This window comes from Sapajus apella, unplaced genomic scaffold, assembly GCF_009761245.1.
Source record: "Sapajus apella isolate SASKATOON/1434 unplaced genomic scaffold, GSC_monkey_1.0 scaffold139, whole genome shotgun sequence".
Taxonomy (NCBI): domain Eukaryota; kingdom Metazoa; phylum Chordata; class Mammalia; order Primates; family Cebidae; genus Sapajus; species Sapajus apella.
The window spans coordinates 1,024,260-1,045,269 of NW_022437079.1; the positions used below are offsets into that span (position 1 = coordinate 1,024,260).

Genomic DNA, 21,010 nt, shown 5'->3' on the forward strand with positions numbered 1-21,010 from the left:
TTCCGCTTTCCTTTTTATTTAATCAAAGACTGGTGGATAAACATAAATACAGCACAATTACTTCAGATCATTCTTCATATTGTATACACACAAACCCATGAACGTAATCTGAAAGAAACCTGTAGACAGCAATGAAATGCATACAGCTTTTTCTTCCCTCGCTCAAAAAAAAGTTTAAACACACAAACTTAGAATCTCATCAGCACACATTCTCTTGTGACAAATGATTCAGACATAAATAGTGGGTGCAAAGAAACTATATGCTAACATATGAATAACCTTTGTTAATGAAAAAACAGAAGCAGCCATAATGATTAAGATACATTCAGTTACCGATAACTAGTTGTGCCCTAAAGGGCATTATCAAAAGAGAAATCGTGCTGCAGAGAAAAGCGATATATACATACACAATGAGAAAATAAACTGCAAGATTAATGCATGCATGTTTAATACTGGAAAAATCACAGCCCTCCAAAATTTCTGCACGTTTGTTATAAAAGCCCTCTGCACTCAACTAAAATTAAAATGATCTTAAAAGGATAATACTTGTAAAGTTTAAGTCTTCTCAGCCACAGAAATTGCAATGGAAATAAATGTTCAGAGTCATTTTCAAAACAAAAACAAAAATCTATTCTTTCGATGACATGCATGATTAAAAGGTCTATGCAAGACACACTGCTCTACATTCCCAATGCCTAGGAAAAAAAACCTCAAGTCAACTTTTAGTTTGCAGATGCTCAAAGGATTTTGTATTCCAGCAGGAGTTCAAATCTTCTGGATCTTTTCACCAACAACTACTGGATTTTCTTTTCTGATTTTCTCAGCAGCATCAGCTTTGTAATTGTAAGAGCAATTGTGTACATCTGAGTAACGGTGTACACCACAGTAAACATTTCCACACCGGCATTCAAACCCTGAAAATGGAGTAATGTGCATACATGAGTTGCATTGAAGATGAACTATTAAGGTCTTTGGCATAATAATTAATACTGAACAGCACAATATATTTAGGGCAGCAACGTAAACTAAAGAATCATTCTAAATACACAGTCTCACAAATGACATTCTTATTCACTATCTGACAGCTTCATTTCTTGTTCCTACCTACAAAGGTGGGTTTGCACTAGAGCAAGTCTTCTCTGAATTTGTTTCTTCACCTGTAATATGGCCACAATTACTTTTTATCAAAAAACACAGTTGCTAGATTGAAAACGTAGAACATTTTTCAAATCCAAACACTAAAATGTGAAAATAAGCCTACTGTCAGAAAGCAGTCGTAGCATTTATTTAAGAAAGATCAAATAATACCTCTGAAAGAACTGTTAACAAAGAACACAGCTTTAATATTTGCTTTTCTCTGCTAACCTCCAATGGAGATGTGAACTGTACTGCAGCTGAGAGATAAAGAGCATGGGATTTAGAGTTCGACTGCCTCAGTGTGGCTCTACTTACTAATGAAGGCAAATTAGCCTCATTTCTGCATCTGTAATTTTGGAATAATAATATAAGGATTAAATGAGGAATTAATTTATTGCTGAACATATGGTAAAAAACACAATAAACGCTACTTAATTTTAAGGAAATGCCCAGGGTTAAAGCCAAAATTGAGATGTAATGGGTGCAGACAGTCTTTATGTAAAACTGGTCCTGCTCCTCCAAATTAGAACTTTTTCGTATGATACAATTGTTGGAAATGGAGCATAGGAATCAGTATTTTAAACATTAATATTTGATGTTAACTTCCTTTGCCACAGTTTTGACTTCAAAAACATATTTATAACTTCATAATAATGAATGAAACATGAAGCAAACAACACTGTATTAGACTGAGAGATGGGACAGAATGAAAATTACTAAATCTCAGCCTTCTAATCATAAAGTTTGAGGGTTTGTGAGATTTAGAAAGTTTATCTTTAATATTAAATATGTATATTTAATGTCTAATATCTGGTTTTTTTTGGATACAGAGTCTCACTCTGTCATCCAGGCTGGTATGCAGTGACACAATCACAGCTCACTGCAGCCTCAACCTCCTGGGCTCAAGCAATCCTCCCACCTCAGCCTTCTGAGTAGCTGGGACTACAGGCACATGCCATCATGCCCAGCTAATTAAAAAAATTTTTTTGTAGAAACTGACTCTATGTAGTCCAGGCTGGTTTTAAACTCCTGGCCTCAGGTGATCCTCCCACCTTGGCTTCTCAAAGCATTGGGAATACAGGTGTGAGCCACCGCACTGGGCCATGTTTATATTCTTTAAATATACATGTGCTAAGGTATGGGCAAATCTGAAACATCTTTTTAAATTTTCTCTTTTAAAGAGGAGGTCTCATTATGTTGCCCAGGCTGGTCTCAAATTCCTGACCTGAAGCAATCTTCCCACCTTGGCCTCCCAAAGTGCTGGGATTTCAGGCGTGAGCCACCCACCATGCCCGGCCTTGAAGCATCTGTGATATTAAACTCTAACTTCCTTTCTCTTTCATCTCCAACCCATTCCTTTACCAGAAATAATCTATCTAAAGCATACCTTTGCTCAAAATCTTATTTACTCTTCCCTGTAAGTCCGATTTTTATGAGAAGTATTCAGCACAATGCCTGGCACATGGTAAACAATAAATTACATCTGTAGCTGCAACTACTTTCTAACTAACCTCAGTACAGGTGACCCTTGAAGAATGCTGGGTTTAGGCATGCAGATCCCTCTAACAAGTCAAAAATCCAAGTATAACTTTTTGTTCCCCCAAAACGTGAGCTATTAACAGCCTATTAACAGAAGCTTTACTGGTAACAGTCAACGAATACATATTTTGTGTTAGATGTTTTTATGTTATATGTATTAATATATAATGTACTCTTAAGCTAGAGAAAAGAAAATGTTACTAAGAGAATATATAAGTGAAAGTCGATCATCATAAAGGTCTTCATCCTTGTCTTCAGGCAGAGGAAGGGGAGGAGCTGGTCTTGCTGTCTCAGGGTTAGCAGAGGTGGAGAAGGTAAAAGGGGAGGCTGGAGAGGCGGACATACTTGGTGTAACTTTATGGAAATACAATGTAATTTCTGACTTTTCTGCTTTTTTGTTTTTCTAAAAATGTTTCCCTCTGGTACCAATCCTTCTTCCCCCACTTGCTTCAGTTTTAGTTCTCTCTGATCAGCGAAGAGTCCATGTTGCCAAAGTGAAAAGCAGTCTTGAATACTCAGACCCCTTTTGTCAGACAGTCTACCGTCAATTTGTTTTCTGGCACTGCTTCTTCTAGGTCTTCTTCCTCACTGCCTGGCACTGGTTTGATAGCAGTCATCTCCATCAAGTCATCTTCTGTTAATTCCTCTGGTTTGGTGTCTATTCGCTCCTGAATGTCTTTAAGAGCCCTATCTTGAAATTCTTAATCCCCCACCTTTCTTGCCATATCCACAATCTCTACCATGATTTCCATCCTGTGAAGTCATACACAACACATAGACACAGTTTTCTCCCATAGGAATGTACTGTTTTGGGCTTGATCGTTTTCATATCTTTGTCTAAACGATAATGGTATCTTCAGTGGTATGATGTTCTCTCTATTGGGGTTCTCTTCCATAGCACTGACAATATTTTCCATAGAGTACCATAAGCAATGAGCCTGAAAGGTCTTTGTGACCCCTGACCTAGAGGCTGAATTAGAGATGCCTGTCCGGCGGCAAGCATATCACTTCGATGCCTTCAGTGCTGAACTTATGAGGTTCTGGGTGGCCAGGGAATTTTTCAATATCAAAATAACTTTAGGCTGGGTGCTGTGGCTCAGGCCTGTAATAATCCCAGAACTTTGGGAGGCCAAGGTGGGCACATCACTTGAGATTAGGAGTTTGAGACCAGCTTGGCCAACATGGTGAAACCCTGTCTCTACTAAAGATATAAAAAATTTACCAGGCATGGTGGAGTACGCCTGTAATCCCAGCTACTAGTGAGGCCGAGGCAGGAGAATCACTTGAATCTGGGAGGAGGAGGTTGCAGTGAACAGAAATTGCACCAATGCACTCCAGCGTGGGCAACAAAAATGAAACTCCATCTTAAAAACAACAACTTTAAAAGGCATTCCCTTACTGACAAGGTACTTTCTGATTTCAGGGACAGAGCACTAATGTAACGAACCATGAAAAAGGGTTCATGTTGTCTAGGTGTTCTTCTTGTACAACCAAAAGACTGGCAGCTGGTGTTTATCTTTATCTTTTTCCCTTCAAGACTCGGGGGTTAGCAACTTTATAGATAAGGGCAGTCCTGATCGTAAACCCAACTGCATTTGCACAAAACTGTAAAATTAGACTCTCTCTTCCTGCCTTAAGTTGTAGTATTCACTTTTCTTCCCTATTTCTAAATGTCTTTGTGATTTCTTTTTTTTCCAGAATAGGCACTTTTGTCTGCATTAAAAATTTACTCAGGCAGATACTCTTTCTCCAACGACTTTCTTAACATAGTTTCGGAACTTACCTGCTTCCTCTTTGTTGGCAGAAGCTGTTTCTCCCGTTATCTTCACTTTTTATAAGCCAAACCTTTTTCTAAAATCACCAAAGTGGCCAGGCACAGTGGCTCATGCCTATAATCCCAACACCTTGGGAGGCTGAGGTGGGCAGATCACCTGAGGTCAGGAGTTTGAGACCAACCTGGCCAACATGGTGAAACCACGTGTCTACTTAAAAAAAACAAAAAACAAAAAACAAAAATTAGCCTGGCGTGCTGGCACGTGCCTGTAATCCCAGCATCTCAGGAGGCTGAGGCAGGAGTATCCCTTGAACCCAGGAGGCGGAGGATGCAGTGAGCCAAGATAATGCCACTGCACTCCAGCCTGGGTGACAGAGCAAGACTCCATTTCAATTAAAAAAAGAAAAAAAATCAAACCATCTTTTGTTGGTATTAAAGTCTTTAGAATCTAAAAGTTGTCATATAATAACTTTACTTTTCCTTGAATTGTATTATAATCTATAGGTATGCCTTTCTTTATAGCAATCCTGCACCCACATAAAAGCTGCATTGTCAACACAAAATAAAAAGGTATTTCATAAAAAAGTACAAAGTTTCTGTGCCTGCTGGCATAGCTGCAGAGGCGGCTTCACACATTTTCTTTTCTTTTCTTAAAAAAAAAAAAAAAGTCCTTACACTGAATTCATTTATCTTGAAATGGCAGACATTGTTCATTTTTCTTGAAATGGCAGAATTGCAGCTGCAGGCTTTAATCTATGGAACATACCAAGCAATTCAACTTTTTCTTGTAATGTTGTGACTTTTCTCTGCTTCTTGGGAGCACTTCCAGTACCACTAGTGGCACTCTGTATGAGTCTTATGGTATTATACAAAGTTTATAGTATTGCATTAAACACGATGAAAAATACATGAGAACCACAAGAGATTACCTTTTACTGTGCTAGGCAATTTACTACAGAGACAAACGGCTGACACAGAGGTGATTAGTGCCTCACAGCATTTTAAGTGGATACCTGCAGTACCTGAACTCACTGCAATAGCAATAGAAGGTGGCCATGAAATTATGAGAAGTACAGTACATATTATAGTAACTTTTATGCCACTATCACTTAATCTACATCTTTACATTTGTTTACATTTCTCGACTATAAATGGCTTTATGTATGATCTGCAATTGTAGACAAGTTTTGATAAAATTTAAATTTTTTGTAATAGATTTGTGCATATTCTGTGGTAATAAATGATACAATACACTAGTATCTACACATATTTTACACATTCAAGACATGCCTAACTTTCCTAATTAAAAAAATATATATTTCTAGGCTAAACAGTTCATCTGTGAGTTTTTTCCAATTGCAGCAAGTCTCCAAAAACTTTTCCAATATATTAGAAAAAACTCTTAAATGGACCCACACAGTCCCATGTTGTTCATGGGTCAACTGTCTATGTTTTTAGTCTTATTTCTTTATTTCTGTTGGATTGCAGTACTTGCAGTACGCAACACTCTTGTTCACATATTACGTGTTACACAGCCACATTTCCCTATTCATGGTCCCGCACATGCCCTATGCATTTTTTTCAAGTTATCCTTTCTGTCTGAATTGCCTCTATTTCCATCAGTTATAGGTCCTACTCACTATTCTAGAAGCACTGAAACATTCTGCCGTCACGAACCTTTCCTTGCTGGGCCTCTAAGAACTACCATTTTTAAATGTAAATTAGTTGCTCTTATCTCTGAATTTCCAGAGCAATCTGACTGCACTTAATGTACTTTCTTTGCTAAATGCTTTTGAACATTTCTTTCTCCCTCCCACCACCATCTGCATCTGATAGCTATGTTACAGTAGCCAACATATATTGATTACTTATTGTGGGGCAGCACTGGGATAACTGCTTACATGTCTTAACTCACTGAACCCACACAACAACATATGATTAGCCCTATTTTATACATAGGGCTAATATACATGTATTTTATACATACACAGCTAACCAAGTACTTCAAAATATTCTCTCCTTGAAAGCAGGAGTCACATCTTTGACCTTTCACAGCATCTGGCACACCAACCTTACTTGTCTACTACTACTAAATTCAGCTGCAATGAATTGTTTTTAAAGCTATTCATTTCACTTGTAGGCACATAATCAAGGCTATTTTTTATTTCCTTAAAATTCAGAAGCTGAAGTATATCCAATATTAACTCTCAAGGGAACAGGAACAATCTCAATTGAAGTCAATAATAGTAAACTATGTATTATTACAAAACATCATCTAAATTTTTTTGAGACAGAGTCTCGCACTGTCACCTGGGCTGGAGTGCAGTGGCACGATCTCAGCTCACTGCAATTTCCGCCTCCCAGGTTCAAGCAATTCTCCTGCCTCAGCCTCCTGAGTAGCTGGGACTATAGGGGCCCACCACCACGCCAGCTAATTTTTGTCTTTTTAGTAGAAATGGGGTTTCACTATGTTGGTCAAGATGGTCTCGAACGTCTGACCTCATGATCAATTCACCTTGGCCTTCCAAGGTACTGGGATTACAGGCATGAGATACTGCACCCGGCCACATCATCTTAATTTTAAACATTTGATCCAGGTCCTTACCAGTAAGTCCCACTTTCTTCCTGCACATGAAACAGCGATTCTTTTTTTGTTTTGGTTTTTCAAGAGACTTGCTTTGCTCTTCAGATGGCTGCTGTGCCGTGTCTGATACTGAAGCTGACAAAAATAGGAAGGTGGCAAAATTTAATTATTCAATAAGATTTTGCTATTCCTCATCCCACCCTCTCTAATCTATTATTCAGAGGATACAGAGGAATTTGTTTATTAGTATAGAAAACTAGTCTTATTAAATTACAGAGTTGTTTACAAATATGACCTCTTTTTGTTAAATGTATGTGTATACACATGTAGAAAATAATCTAGAATATGTAATGATATGTTAACAGTGATTTTATAGACTTTCTTCTTTTGGTTTAAACTGTATTTTCTGATTTTTCTAATTACTATGTATTTGCTCAATAAAAGGCACATAAACAAATACTAGTTGAATATTCTAAGGGAGTGTGCAAGAAAATTGCCATATGCATACTTCTTGATATTGCTTGGGGTCAGAATGACATAGGTTTCTCAGAGAACAAGTAGGGGAAAGGTGAAACCATGATTCTGTGGAATTTAAAGTTAAGTTTCAAGTTCCCACAATGTTTCACATGAAAGCGCTTTAAATGTTAGAAATAAGGCAAATTGAAGCAAAGAAGCTTTAACATGTTATAATTAACATAATAAATTGATGCATTTATATATGGAAACCAAAGCCAGATTTGCCAAGATTCAGGTTAAATTACTACTCTGAAATCTTAACATGCCTCCCTCTTGTTGCACCCTGGCCCTCCAGAATGCTATCCCCAGAGTCAGAATCTATAATGTGACCTTGCAGACATGACATCTTGCTCTAAAATGGATAAAAATTTACCATGGATAAATTCTTAACCTCTCCAGTTTTATCACCAACTAGACCTTCTCCAGGAATCCACTGCTCCATTAATCTACACTGCAAATATGCCATGTACCTTTGCTCACACTTTTTTTTTTTTTTTTAAATATACTTTATTGCATTTTACACACTTCTTATAATCTATTCAAAAAGGTTTCCTTTTTTCCCTATTTGATCTAGGTCCTCTTCTTTTTCAAGACCAAGGTCAAATACCTTCTTCCTTGTCTCAATTGTCTTTAGCTTATCACTCTGATTTTCCTTAACACCTTTTCCAAATACTGGGCACCTCACATGAGTTCCCTCTTCAATCCATGCTTCACACATTGCATCCAATCATCTGCCTTAAGTGAAAATCTAATGGTGTTCGCTCTGATGTTTAGAATTCCCCAATGACTCCCACCTAACCCCCAGGATAAAGCCCAGAGGTCCTTCATGATTTTCTTCATCCTTCTTTCTCTAGCCTCATCTCTCACTACTCCTCAACAGTACTCCATGATTCAGCCATATTGAAGTACCTGCAGTTTCCCTGGACATATCAAACTCTCTTTTGCCTCTGCGCTATTGTACAAGTTGTCCTTTCCATATAAAATACTCTATGTCCCTCTTGTCTCTCTTTTTACCAGGCTAACTCTAATTTGTTTTTCTTGTTTAAGGTTTTATAATCAGCTCTTCCTCCACTGCCTCTCCTACAACCTTGGCGTGGGAAACCCTACTATGTATAGCACTTTTCATATTAAAATTCCCTCACTGACTTAACCCGGTTTAACTGCGAATTCTCTGAGGACAGACATCTGTCCTATTTGTCCCATTACCAGTGCCTATCCCAGTGTCTCCAACCACATAGCAGGCACTCAACAGTTAGCATCTGTTGAACTGAATTACTTACCTATTTATGTGCCTCATTTCCCCAACAACACTGTAAGCTCACTGAAGAGGGATGGTTACCTTATTCTCCATTTGAACCTCCAGTCCCATCACAGTGAACTACACATCCTACTACATGCTCAGACATTTGCTGTGATTGACTCTAACCTGCTTATGTTAACACCATTATCTCATATTTCAACAAAAGATGATAAAAAGCAAAATACCACAAACAAGTAAGTATGTGCTAATGACAAACTCTATAGCATGTTACTCCACCTACATGCTGAAACTAGACAGGAGACAGGTCTAGTAATATACTATGAACATATTATTTTTGAAACAGAATATAGATACATCACACCTTTTATTTTCAATGAATAAATATCCCTAGAGTGTAAGCTCCAAGAGGGCTTGGCTGAACGTCTTATTTACTGTTTATCCCCAGCTCCTAAACAGTATCAGATAAGCCTGTCTAGCTATACACATAGACTCAAAAACACCGTAACCTGCAATCAGAAATGAACCTATTGTATTGACTGGTTTTGAAATCTCTAAGCTGTAATATCTAACCTGTTCTCCAAAACAGTCTGATATTTTTTAAAAGTTCATATAGATAATGCTTTAATGGCAGTAACACTATCACAAGATTATAGTTTTTAACAAAACTGGTTTAACTCCTGAGGCACAAACTTTAAATGGGATCTGGAAATGGAGAAGAGTAAAAATACATTTATTGTCTATGCATACAAATGCTACTGCAGACATTTCACAATATCAGCCCTAAAGCCCTGAAGAAGGCGAATGTTTTCTTTTTAACTGAGGCAAATGCAGTCTTTAAAGTGAAGGATCAGTAGGGTATCTAAAAGCTTATACGCTACAGCTCAAAAGTGGGAACGATAAATGTCAATTATATACCCACGAGGCTAATGTATCAGCTTACCTGAAACTAACAGCTGACAGCCTGAATTTAAACAGTCACCAAATGAATTCACAGATAAGATGATATAGCACTATTTTTAAAAGTCTATGATTCCCAGAAATAATCCTGTTTCCTCAGTTTTTATGTGAGCTTTAACACCAAAGAATACCTTATCAAATTCTAGTTATGCAAAAGGAAGCAATTCAATCTTGGTTCACTGTAACCTCCACCTCCCAGTTCAAGCAATTCTCATGCCTCAGCCTTCCGATAAGCTGGGACTACATGGGTGTGCCACCACACCCAGCTCATTTTTGGTATTTTTTGTAGAGATGGGGTTTTGTCACATTGCCCAAGCTGGTCTTGAACTCCTGAGCTCAGGCAATCCACCCACCTCAGCCTCCCAAAGTGCTCGGATTACCGGCATGAGCTACCATGCCCAGTCTTTTCCTTATTTCTTTAAAAACATTCCTCATTTCTGCCCTTCCTTAAATTTTTTAACTAAAAAATAAAAATTATTCGCTTAAAACATTTATGAATTTATAACAATATGCTAGATAGACTAGAATATTTATGTTGACCACATAATATATTCTTTTGTTATACAAAATCTACACAAACAAGCAAACTGGGTCAAGTATTTGCTGGGTATGAAATAAAAGCAAGAGGAATTACCTAGCTTATTTAAACTTACTTATTTTAATTCTTGAGATCGGGCGTGAGGGATTTGCTCTGGTGCCCACCCAGGCTGGAGAGCAGTGGCACAATTATGGCTCACTGCAGCCTGGAATTCCTGGGCTCAAGCAATCCTCCCACCTCAGCTTCCTGAATAGTTGTGACTACAGGTATGTGCCACCTTACCCGGCTAATTTTATGTTGTCCAGGCTAGTCTCAAACTCCCAGACTCAAGAGATACTCCTGCCTCAGCCTCTCAAGTGGCTAGGATCATAGGCATAAGCCACTGTGCCTGGTCTAAATTAAAAATTTAGCAGACTTAAACTAGGATTGCCAGACGTATCTATTACTATCGTGTTAACACCAGGCACAGTGAATTTCACTGGTAAATCATCCCACAGACAGAATGACACGCTGCTCTTCATTAGGCTTATCTTTCCAGAGATCTTTCTGTGGTTATCATGTTATTTCCACACACTGATAGAATACAACTAATTAAGCAGAGGTTATTTAGCAGCCTGCAAAATGGCCTACTCTGTTCTCTCTCCCTACTACAAACGCCTTCATACAAATTTTCAAGTCTTCCTAGATCACTCTGAGCTGCATAATAGAAATACAAGAGCATGGACAAGAACATGTGGCTATTGCATACATAGGGAAAAAGGGGAGAAGTGCCAGCCAAGACGTATACAGTCTTTCAGATAATGAGTCAAAAAATGAAAGAAACAGATTCCCCTCAAACCAGCAGTCCCAGTTTTCTTAGAGAGTAGTATTTAGACCGAACCAGCCAAAATAATAAAATAAAAGTGTGGCACAGTATAATGTGCCACACTTTCATTTGATTGTATTTTTCAAACTAAATAAATTTTGAATTTGCAATGTTTATGCTGATAAAATTCTATATAAGTGTGAAACGGCTCCCCAACATGTTAATTAAATACTTAAGGACATAAAGTATTGTGTTCAGTAGAAAAATACGTGTTTTAACCTGGTAATATTTTATACATGCACCTGGGATAGTGTCTGGCCAAAATACTCAAATAACAAAATACATGCTAGTTCATATACAAACCCTGCAGATCTTCTGTTTCCGGTACTGCTTTGTCCACAGATGTACTGTCCAACTGAGAAGAAGCTACAGACTCTGATAAAAGTGACTGATTTGATACAGGGCTAGAAAAGCAAAATATTTCATCTTAAAAGGTGATCTCCACACATGAATATTAACTAATGTGACATAGTAAGAGTTCAACATATCTAAGTATATCATTAAGACAAGAATACAGAGATACTTTTTAAAATAACTTAAACATAATCATACAGCTTTAAAACTAGAGATCAATGTGGACCAGAATCTTCCTGTCTTGGAAACAAAGCAATAGTGCATATGCCCTTTGTGAATTTCAAGTAGCACATGAATTCACTAAATGAAAACTAGCATGATAAAGACATGCCTAAAGAACCCTAAGGCAAAGCTATCAATGATATTCTGGCATAGCAAAACTGGACATCTCTTATCATGAATTGCAAAAAAGAAACCACAGCGTAGGAATTTAATATACTCGTTCCTAACAGCAGAATAAAGACCAAACATGTATTGCTGTATGCAGGCTTCTAAATGATGTGACTTCAGAGTTTAAAAACATATATATACATATTACAATACAAACAAATATGAGTACTACATCATGATATTAAAGATAGTATGTGACAAGGCTGTACTTTTTAAATGCAAGGTAGTTAAGTAATACTTGCAGAATAAGACCTAACATTTCACTTAACATGCTTCCAAAGGACTTCAGGAGTAGGTCAGGATATATTATGAGAAAGAAGGAAAAGACGCCTGAAAAATAATTCTAAGACTTAAACGATAACCCCCAAACCCCCAATGTAAAAGCAAGAAATCGCTTTTTCTAACTAGTTATAATCAGATAGATAAAATTTTAGGCCAGTTAATCTTAAAGTAGCTTTACTTAGTTTTCCTTATTAGAGTTAATCAAAAACAGAATGTACTCTTTAGTTTTCACTAGCATTCCCATTATAATTCGAGACTACATCTTACCTTGGCTGCATAGATGAAGATGTAGAGTCTAATGATGACTGGACTTCTGGGACACTGCCATCTGTGCATTGAACTGGTAAAGATTCAGACAGACTACTGACAGAGGTTGCTGTAACAGTATCACATTCCATATTAGTGATTCTATATGCTAAGACCTTATCTAAAAAAAAAAAAAAAATCCATTTTCCACAGAATATAGTATAGAGATTTTGTTTTAATATGTAATACGCTGGTTCATTATTTTAGCTAAAAAATTTTCAAAGGTTTACCAATTAAAAATACGTTTATTTTAAACCATACACAAATTGTATAAATTAATAAGCTGAACTCCTACTTCTTAGGACTGAATATCATCCAAGTATAGAGTACCAATGAGATATTTAAATAAGATGATATAGCAATTAAAAATATAGGTTCAGGCCGGGCGCGGTGGCTCAAGCCTGTAATCCCAGCACTTTGGGAGGCCGAGGCGGGTGGATCACAAGGTCAAGAGATCGAGACCATCCTGGTCAACACGGTGAAACCCCGTCTCTACTAAAAATACAAAAAATTAGCTGGGCATGGTGGCGCGTGTCTGTAATCCCAGCTACTCAGGAGGCTGAGGCAGGAGAATTGCCTGAGCCCAGGAGGCGGAGGTTGCGGTGAGCCGAGATTGCGCCATTGCACTCCATCCTGGGTAACAAGAGCGAAACTCCGTCTCAAAAAAAAAAAAAAAAAAAAAAATATATAGGTTCAGAATTAAAATCTATGCTCAGGAACATTAGGTTATAAATGTAGATGATGATTTAATTTAAAACAATTTATACTCATTTGATCTTAGCCTTAAGAAAATCTTAAGTTTTGGTTAAATGGTTGTAGGTTTTGGCTTGAACAGAAACAGACAAGATCTCATACACAATATTAAATGAACTAAGTAATAGCCTGCACTTTCATTAACCACAAAAATCTATACATGCAGGCATTATCCCACATGAGAACTATCCTAAATGAATACATTAAACCCTTTCCTTTTGCAAAGCTTATACTCAGAATCCTCATGATCCTTCTTACACAACTACTGAAACAAAAGACCACCTCAATTCCCAGAATATCCTTTGACACAAAAAGGCATAAAAAACCCTAGCGAACTGGGGTTGAACATTCCTTACTGTGAGTTAATCCGCTATAACCTTCCTTCCTACTGGAGTAAAGCTTCCTCTAAAGTCCACTGAGGTGGGCTTATCAATAACCCACCCTTTCCTTCAACAACTACTTAAGCTGTAAAAGTCACACCAGATAAAAGAACAAAAGTCCTTTCATCACTCCCTTATCTTACTTTCCAAGACAGTTATATATACTTGAGATGTCCCCTCTATTTTAATAAGGTAATAGGGTTCCACAGCCACAGCAAATGAGATTATGATATGAATTTACAGTATTTTCAATGAGTGACAATACTCACTCTTAACTCCTCACTACTGATAATCACAACGTGTAATGAGACATTTTACTGATATGAATATGGTAATATAAGTACAATGTGAGAGCAGAACAGGGTATTGGGTACGTGTACTTCAATTTTGAATACAGATGAGTTTTACCAGAATTACTTACCAGGTGGGCTTATTCTACCATTACTACTATTCTGTCTTTGAAGATGTTCTTTATAGCATACTGAACACATGCCATTTGTACGAGGGTTTCCATAAAATCCGCAGCCAGTGGAACAAAGCATAGGCACTTGGCTGTGATTAGTTTCTTGAGCCATGTTCCTCCGTTGCACACCTGAAATTTATATAGAATTAGCAAAGAACTCAGACACATAACTTCCAATCACATATTATCCAAATCTGCTTTATGTGATAAAGAAAAAAAATCCACATATACCAAACTACTCTATATAACTGTCCCAAGACATAGGGCTAAAAGAAGAAAAATATAAAAACCAAAGAACACACATTGAACTTTTCTCTCCAACCCACTCTACATAAGCAGGTCTGTACAGGCTCAGAAAGTATAAAGAACTCCTAGAGAAAGAAATCTGTTTTGAAGACTATACCTCTAGAAGGTTAAGGACAACTCATTAAGTCTAGTTCAGTTGGGACTCTCCTAGTAATAAGAAATATATACTGTAAGTTTTGATGTATGTTATACTATTTAATTTCTAAGCATTTAAACCTTTGCTGGAAGTTCATGTGCTAATGTGTGTTATTTATTCTGTTTTAAAAGCATTTAACATTAGTATCAGTTCTGGTGAAGATATGGAGAACTGAGCTGAATGCTTATAAAATGATAATAAATTGGTTCAATCTTTTTGGAAAGCAAGTTAGCAATTCACTTAAAGAACCTTGTGAAAAAACAAATATTGCTATCTGAACCAGTCATTCTCCTTTAAGGGTCTTCAACAGAATGACCAGAGTATAATCAGAAAAAAAAAATAATAAAATATAAGAGATATGCTTCACAGCATATTTATAATTTTGATAAACTGAAAACATTAGGAGAATGTATATAGTTTTTTTTTTTTTAAAGCATGATACATATTAATGACAAAAGTTATTCAGTCATTAAAAATGTTTTAGAATACTTTTTGATGGAGGGAAATACTGATAATAAATGAAAAGGCACAATATGAAATGTGTATACAATATGTTGCCAATTAGGAAAAAAGGAGCACCCATTAATCATCAAAAAGGACAGTAATGAACATATCCCAAGATGATGAAGCTAGTGCTTTTCCCTGATTTGTACCTTAACTTTTAAAATTCTCTAAAATGAAGATATTACTTGCCTAATTGGTGGAAATTTTTATTTTTTTTAAGTAGTTAAAACTAAAAAAACAAATATTAAAAATTAACAGGACAGAAGCATTAGTCAGACAGGCAAGTGATGCTGAGGTTGAAGGAACTGTTTGGGAAGCACATGAAAGCAATAATCAATTACAGCAGATGGAGAACCCCATGTGCCATTTCTCCCAAAAATCAACTGGTTCTTTGGCATGAATAACATGACAGAAGGTACTAATGGGCCCTCTTTCTTATTAAAAAACAACAATCTCCTAAGTGAAGGTTACTCCAAAATGGGTGTATATGTAAATAGACTCATTACAGATGAGCCTGTTTTCAAAGATCATGAACAATGAGACTAACCAAAGAAGGAAAATGTTTTACCACTGAATTTCCCTGAACTGGTAAATACCCAAGGAAAGCATTCAGTTTACTGTTACCAACTACATTTCACTTCCCCTACATTATCTGAAAACTGTTGAGGGGTAGTGAAGATTTATACATATTTCAAAACCAACAGCAATAATGCACTTGACTGAACTACAGAACAAGGCAGCAGGCTTAGCATTTGCTGTTGAAAAAAAAAAAAAAAAAAAAGTCCTAAAACTGTTGAGGATATTTAGACCTTTAGCCTATGAATACAATTTGGGATTTTGGCAAGCATCTTTCTTATTCCATTTTAATAAATGCTACTTCAGAACCCTCTTTCCTCTACAGCCCTGTTAAAAGTGTGTACACACACACACACACACTCACTCTCTCTCTCTCTCTCTCTCTCTCTCCAAAATAAAAAATAACAATGACAGTATAGAAAAGCTAACGTCAAATATTTTGGGGTTTTTTTCCCCCCTTTTTTGCCTATTTTGTGAAGAATACTGATCTGTAGTGTTCTTTTATGTTTATGTGGTTTTGCTACCAGGGTAATTGTTCAAGGTAATGTAGTTAATTAATAAGTGATGGAGCTGGGAGATATATATATATATATGAAATGTATATTCAATTCAATACCTGGATTGAACCCCAGCTCCATCACTTATTAATACGTCAATGATTCTCAAAGTATGGTTCATGTACCCCTATAGAGGTCAAAATTGTTTTCAGAATACTATTAGTGAGTTATTTGCCTTTTTCACCATATGGACATGAGCACAAATGCTGCCAAAGCAGCTGTGGGAAATAAGAGCTGAAGCCTTATCAAGGAGCCAAATCAAAGCAATGGCACTCAACTGCACTAGTAGTCATATTCTTCAGCACCACGCTCTCACAGTAAAAATTATTAATTTTGCTAAATCTCAACCCTGAATACACATCTTGTTAACATTTTGCATGACAAATGGGAAGCATGCACGAAACACTCCTGTTGAGTCAAGAAGTATGACGACGGAAAGAAAAAGCACTGTACAATTGTTTGAGTTGTGAGCTGACTGAATTGCCTTTGTCATGGAACATGTTTTTTATCTGAAAGAATGACTAATAAACTGGTTATTAAGACCTGAGTATTCAGTAGACATTCTGAAAATGAACAAAGTGCACCCATCACTTCAAACATCTAACAGTATTTGTTATCAAGGACAAGTCAAGTGAAAAAAAAACCTTGACAAGCATTTTCAATATTCTCAGTTTCTGATAAGATTCATGGTGATATTAATGAAATGTGATTAGTTGATACTATATCAATATTTGAAATATCATCATAAGAGAGTGAATCAGTATTTTCTAAGTAACCAATGTTGGTTGCTTAGTAAGAAATAGTAAGAAATTACTCATGAACAAAAGATACATTCAAAGAGAAAGGCCAATGAATTTTAATGTAACAGGACAAAAACTTTTACATCAGAGGTGTCCAATCTTTTGGCTTCCCTGGGCCACACTGGAAGAAGAATTGTCTTAGGCCACATATAAAATACACTAACAACAGCAATGAGCTAAAACAAAAACAAAAAAACAATGTTTTAAGAAAGTTTATGAATTTGTGTTTGGTCACAGATTGAACAAGCTTGTTTTGTGTGGTTTCAATTTCACACTGCAACTATACTTTAAGAAACCATCAACTGTCAAGTTTTGGTGTAATATCAAAGAACCTCTATTATCTGAAAATGTTATTAAAATACTCTTTCCAAATACATATGAGCCCAGATTTTCTTTATAACACCGTAACAGATTGAATGCCAAAGCAACTGCTAGAATCTTGCTATTAAGGCAGACTTTTAAAAAATCTGCAAAAATGTGTTAACAATGCCACTCTTCTCATTAAAAAATACAGGGGAGAGGAAAGTGGTTACTTTTCATAAAATATTTAAAAATAAACTAGTATTCAAACAATTTTCTCAGCTTTAATTTTTAATATGATGAATTTCACTAGATACAACTCTCATACACAAAAGCCCTTTGGGATATTTACACCAAAATTTTGAAAATCCACTGCTTATAAAATGTACACCCTCAACATACACAGTTTGCCCCTCAAGGGGGAACACTGATTTTTGGAGGAAAGGAGCAGAAAAACTTAACTCTTGTATAAAACACAGATATACATAAAATACATAAACAGACCTACAGTATCTCTCTGGAGTTAAAATTTTCTGGAGGTGGGGGCCACCTTAGGAAAAAAAAATCTAAAAAGGCTCCTTAGGGAAGAAATAGAGAAAAAAGACGGAGGAACTCAGGTCTAAACCACCAACTATGCTACATACATCACCAATTAACAACATTAAAGTGTTAAGAGAGTAATTAAAGTAAGTTTCCCAATGATACTGACAAATATATGGCTGGCAACCAAACAGTAAAAGAGAGAAATATCCTATTTCTACGAAACCTCAAAAGTCATAGATGAAAGTACAATATGACCACTAAGCTTTTCATTACAATTACTTCAAAACAGTAAGATTTAACTTTGAAAACATGTAACAGCATACCAATTTTCCCAAGGCAAACTGCCCGCACGGCATCAAATTAACAATGATTTTCGTAACTCAAGAGGCACAATGGATTTCTCACACATTTCTTTAAAAAAAAAAACAAAAAACCTTATTTATAATCGTTAGGCCATAAAATGTACCTTTACATGAAGAGTCAGAAAGACTGAAAAAAAAACCAAAAACCATAAAAGGGTTAGTTCATCTGAATGTACAATGGCATAAATGGGGTAGCTACAAAGAAACTGGAAGTCCTGCCTCCCTCCCTTTGCTGCTATACCTTTTTGGGGCAATCGGTGTAGCATTCAAATGATCAGGGAGGAAAAGGGATAAGAGGAGAGAGGGCAGAACAATTCCTTAACTGCTGTGTTGTGGAATTATAAAACCACAAATCCAAAGAGACAGAGATTTAAAAAATGATTAGCATGGTATAATAAATTTTTATTTAAATTTCTGGTAAATATCAGATATTTTAAAAATGACTAGCATGGTATAATAAATAAAAGTCTATGAGTTGGAGAGAAGTCATAAAATGTGACTTCTGACTCTTCATGACATTTAGAGTCAAATCCCCAACCTATTATTCCCTTTAACATCCCACACAACACTCAACAGTTATTCAGAGTTTACTATATGCCAGGAACTGTTTTTATTATTTATATTTCATTTAATCCTCTAAAGAACCCTATGATATTGGTGCTGTTGATATCCCTATTTAAAAAAAAAAAAAAAAAAGATACTCAAAAACACTTAGTAACTGGCCGAAGTTCCTATCTGGCAAGCTGCTAAGTCAGTGTCTTTTGATTTATGAGGGGGGGGGGGGACTACCAAGGTCCACCATATTCCTGAAAACCTTTAATTTTCTGAGCATTCATCAATTCTTATTACTTCCCTTTAAGTATACATTTTAAATTCCATTCATTTATTCAATCTTAACATATTATGCAGCTTTTAATTAGCTATAACCATGCTCTTGAAAAAAAGTTTTTCCTTTATGTCTTTTTACCTAAGAAGTTCTTAGCAGGATAAAAAATTCAAGATTAAATGCTTTAAGACTGTAAAAAAAAATTCATGACCAATTATTAAAATTCTGACAAAAGAATAGTAATGAATGCAACATAAACTCAATTATAACAGCACATACATGTCAATTAAACCTAGTTTCCTGTGCTTCCTTCCCTAAAGGTCAGTTGCTGTGTTCCAGTAAGTTTTATTTTGAAATGTCTCATGCTCTTTTATTTTCCATCCCAACTGTGGTTCTCACTGCTTCATATCTGGGTTATTTTTAACAGTTTACTACCCCTCCTCCTAATCCATTTATTAAAATTCTCCTAAAGCTCCCAGTTCTCATTAATTACTTCTGTTTCGTATAATACTTGTCCCAGAAAGGAGTACTCAACCTAGCATTCATGCTCTACGTAATTTAACCCGAGCAGCCTAATTTCCCTAGAAAGTATGGTGTATGAAAACAGAATGGGCTTGGAGTCAATTTGGCAGCAGCTGGAATCCCAGCTTTGCCATTTCATTACCTGTAAAAGCTTGGATATGTTACTAAATTTCCCTGGTTTCAACTCCCTAAGAGGGCACAGTGCAATATTCATAATTTATATAATGAAATATTATTCAGCAAGAATGACCAATAGCCCAAGGCAGTTATAAAATGCATACTTTTTTTCATTTTCTCCCTCCTCTCGAAAGAAATAGGGAGAAAATTTATAATGATGAATTTGTCCAGAAATTGTGAACTAGCAAACTTGAGTTAAATCTGACCCATAGCCATACCTGATTGGCAGTAACTATTACTTTTTAAAAATTACTTGTCAGCATTCAAAACTTGGGGAGTATCACATAATTCCAGATTTCTTCTGTTGAAAATAGGAAGATACTGCAATACTGGACTCATGTTCCCCAAATTAAAACCTAGGGCCCTATTAGGCAGAGCGTGTACTCTCCAACTCAAGACCACCTTCAATTTTAGTTATCTGACTGATCTTATATGCAATCTTATAAGGTCAAATTGAAATTGGCCTTTTCAATTTGGGATCTTCACTAACAATTTCAAGAGAAGAAAAAAATACACTTAACATGTCTAGTTAAATAAGAATGCACATTAAACTTTCAACTAGCAGAGCAACACAAAGTGGTAAGATAAGCTCCCACCACTCTGCCTATTTTTAATCACTGGGAAACTAAAAACTAAGAACAGATGAATTCTCTTTACAATTGTATCAAATGGATCCCAGAAGAGAGCAAAATAGGATTTACGGTACACTATAATTTTTTTTATTAACTGATCAGAAGAGGAATTACCTAACTTGGCATAAGTGCCTGAGATTAGTGTTTCCTGGCTGCATGCAATAATTCCAAGAGTTCTGAGCCTTCATGTCTCCAACTATCATAGGGGTAATAAACAGACATGAGGGATGGTAAGGGGTAGCAGGAAACTTTTTGCATCCATGATTAAAAAAGATCCGTCCCCAGGCACCATGGCTCATGCCTGTAATCCCAGCACTTTGGGAGGCCAAGGCAGGCGGATCACGAGGTCAAGAGATCCAGGCCATCCTAGCCAACATGGTGAAACCCTGTCTCTACTAAAAATATACAAAAATCTGGCCAGGCGCGGTGGCTCACGCCTATAATCCCAGCACTTTGGGAGGCCAAGGTGGGCGGATCATGAGGTCAAGAGATAAGAGAGTATCCTGCCCAACATGGTGAAACCCCATCGCTACTAAAAACACAAAAATTAAAGGCCTGGTGGCGTGCACCTGCAGTCCCAGCTACTGCAGAGGCTGAGGCAGGATAATCACTTGAACCCGGGAGGTGGAAGTTGTAGTGAGCCAAGATCGTGCCACTGCACTCCAGCCTG

At 36.5% G+C, this 21,010-nt stretch overlaps 1 protein-coding gene across 4 annotated transcripts in view; it reads right to left on the reverse strand.

The window, feature by feature from the left end:
• The window catches only part of ZFAND6 (zinc finger AN1-type containing 6), a 58,789-nt gene continuing 37,779 nt past the window's right edge, over positions 1-21,010 (reverse strand). For all 4 annotated transcript variants that reach the window (XM_032263861.1, XM_032263859.1, XM_032263860.1 and 1 more), the window contains 5 exons: positions 14,058-14,228; positions 12,465-12,573; positions 11,475-11,575; positions 7,056-7,169; positions 1-914 (listed from right to left, as the gene is read on the reverse strand). In XM_032263861.1, the coding sequence (XP_032119752.1) occupies positions 766-914; positions 7,056-7,169; positions 11,475-11,575; positions 12,465-12,573; positions 14,058-14,211 (627 nt within the window). In that variant the 5' untranslated portion in view covers positions 14,212-14,228 and the 3' untranslated portion in view covers positions 1-765. The remainder of the gene's footprint in view (positions 915-7,055; positions 7,170-11,474; positions 11,576-12,464; positions 12,574-14,057; positions 14,229-21,010) is intronic.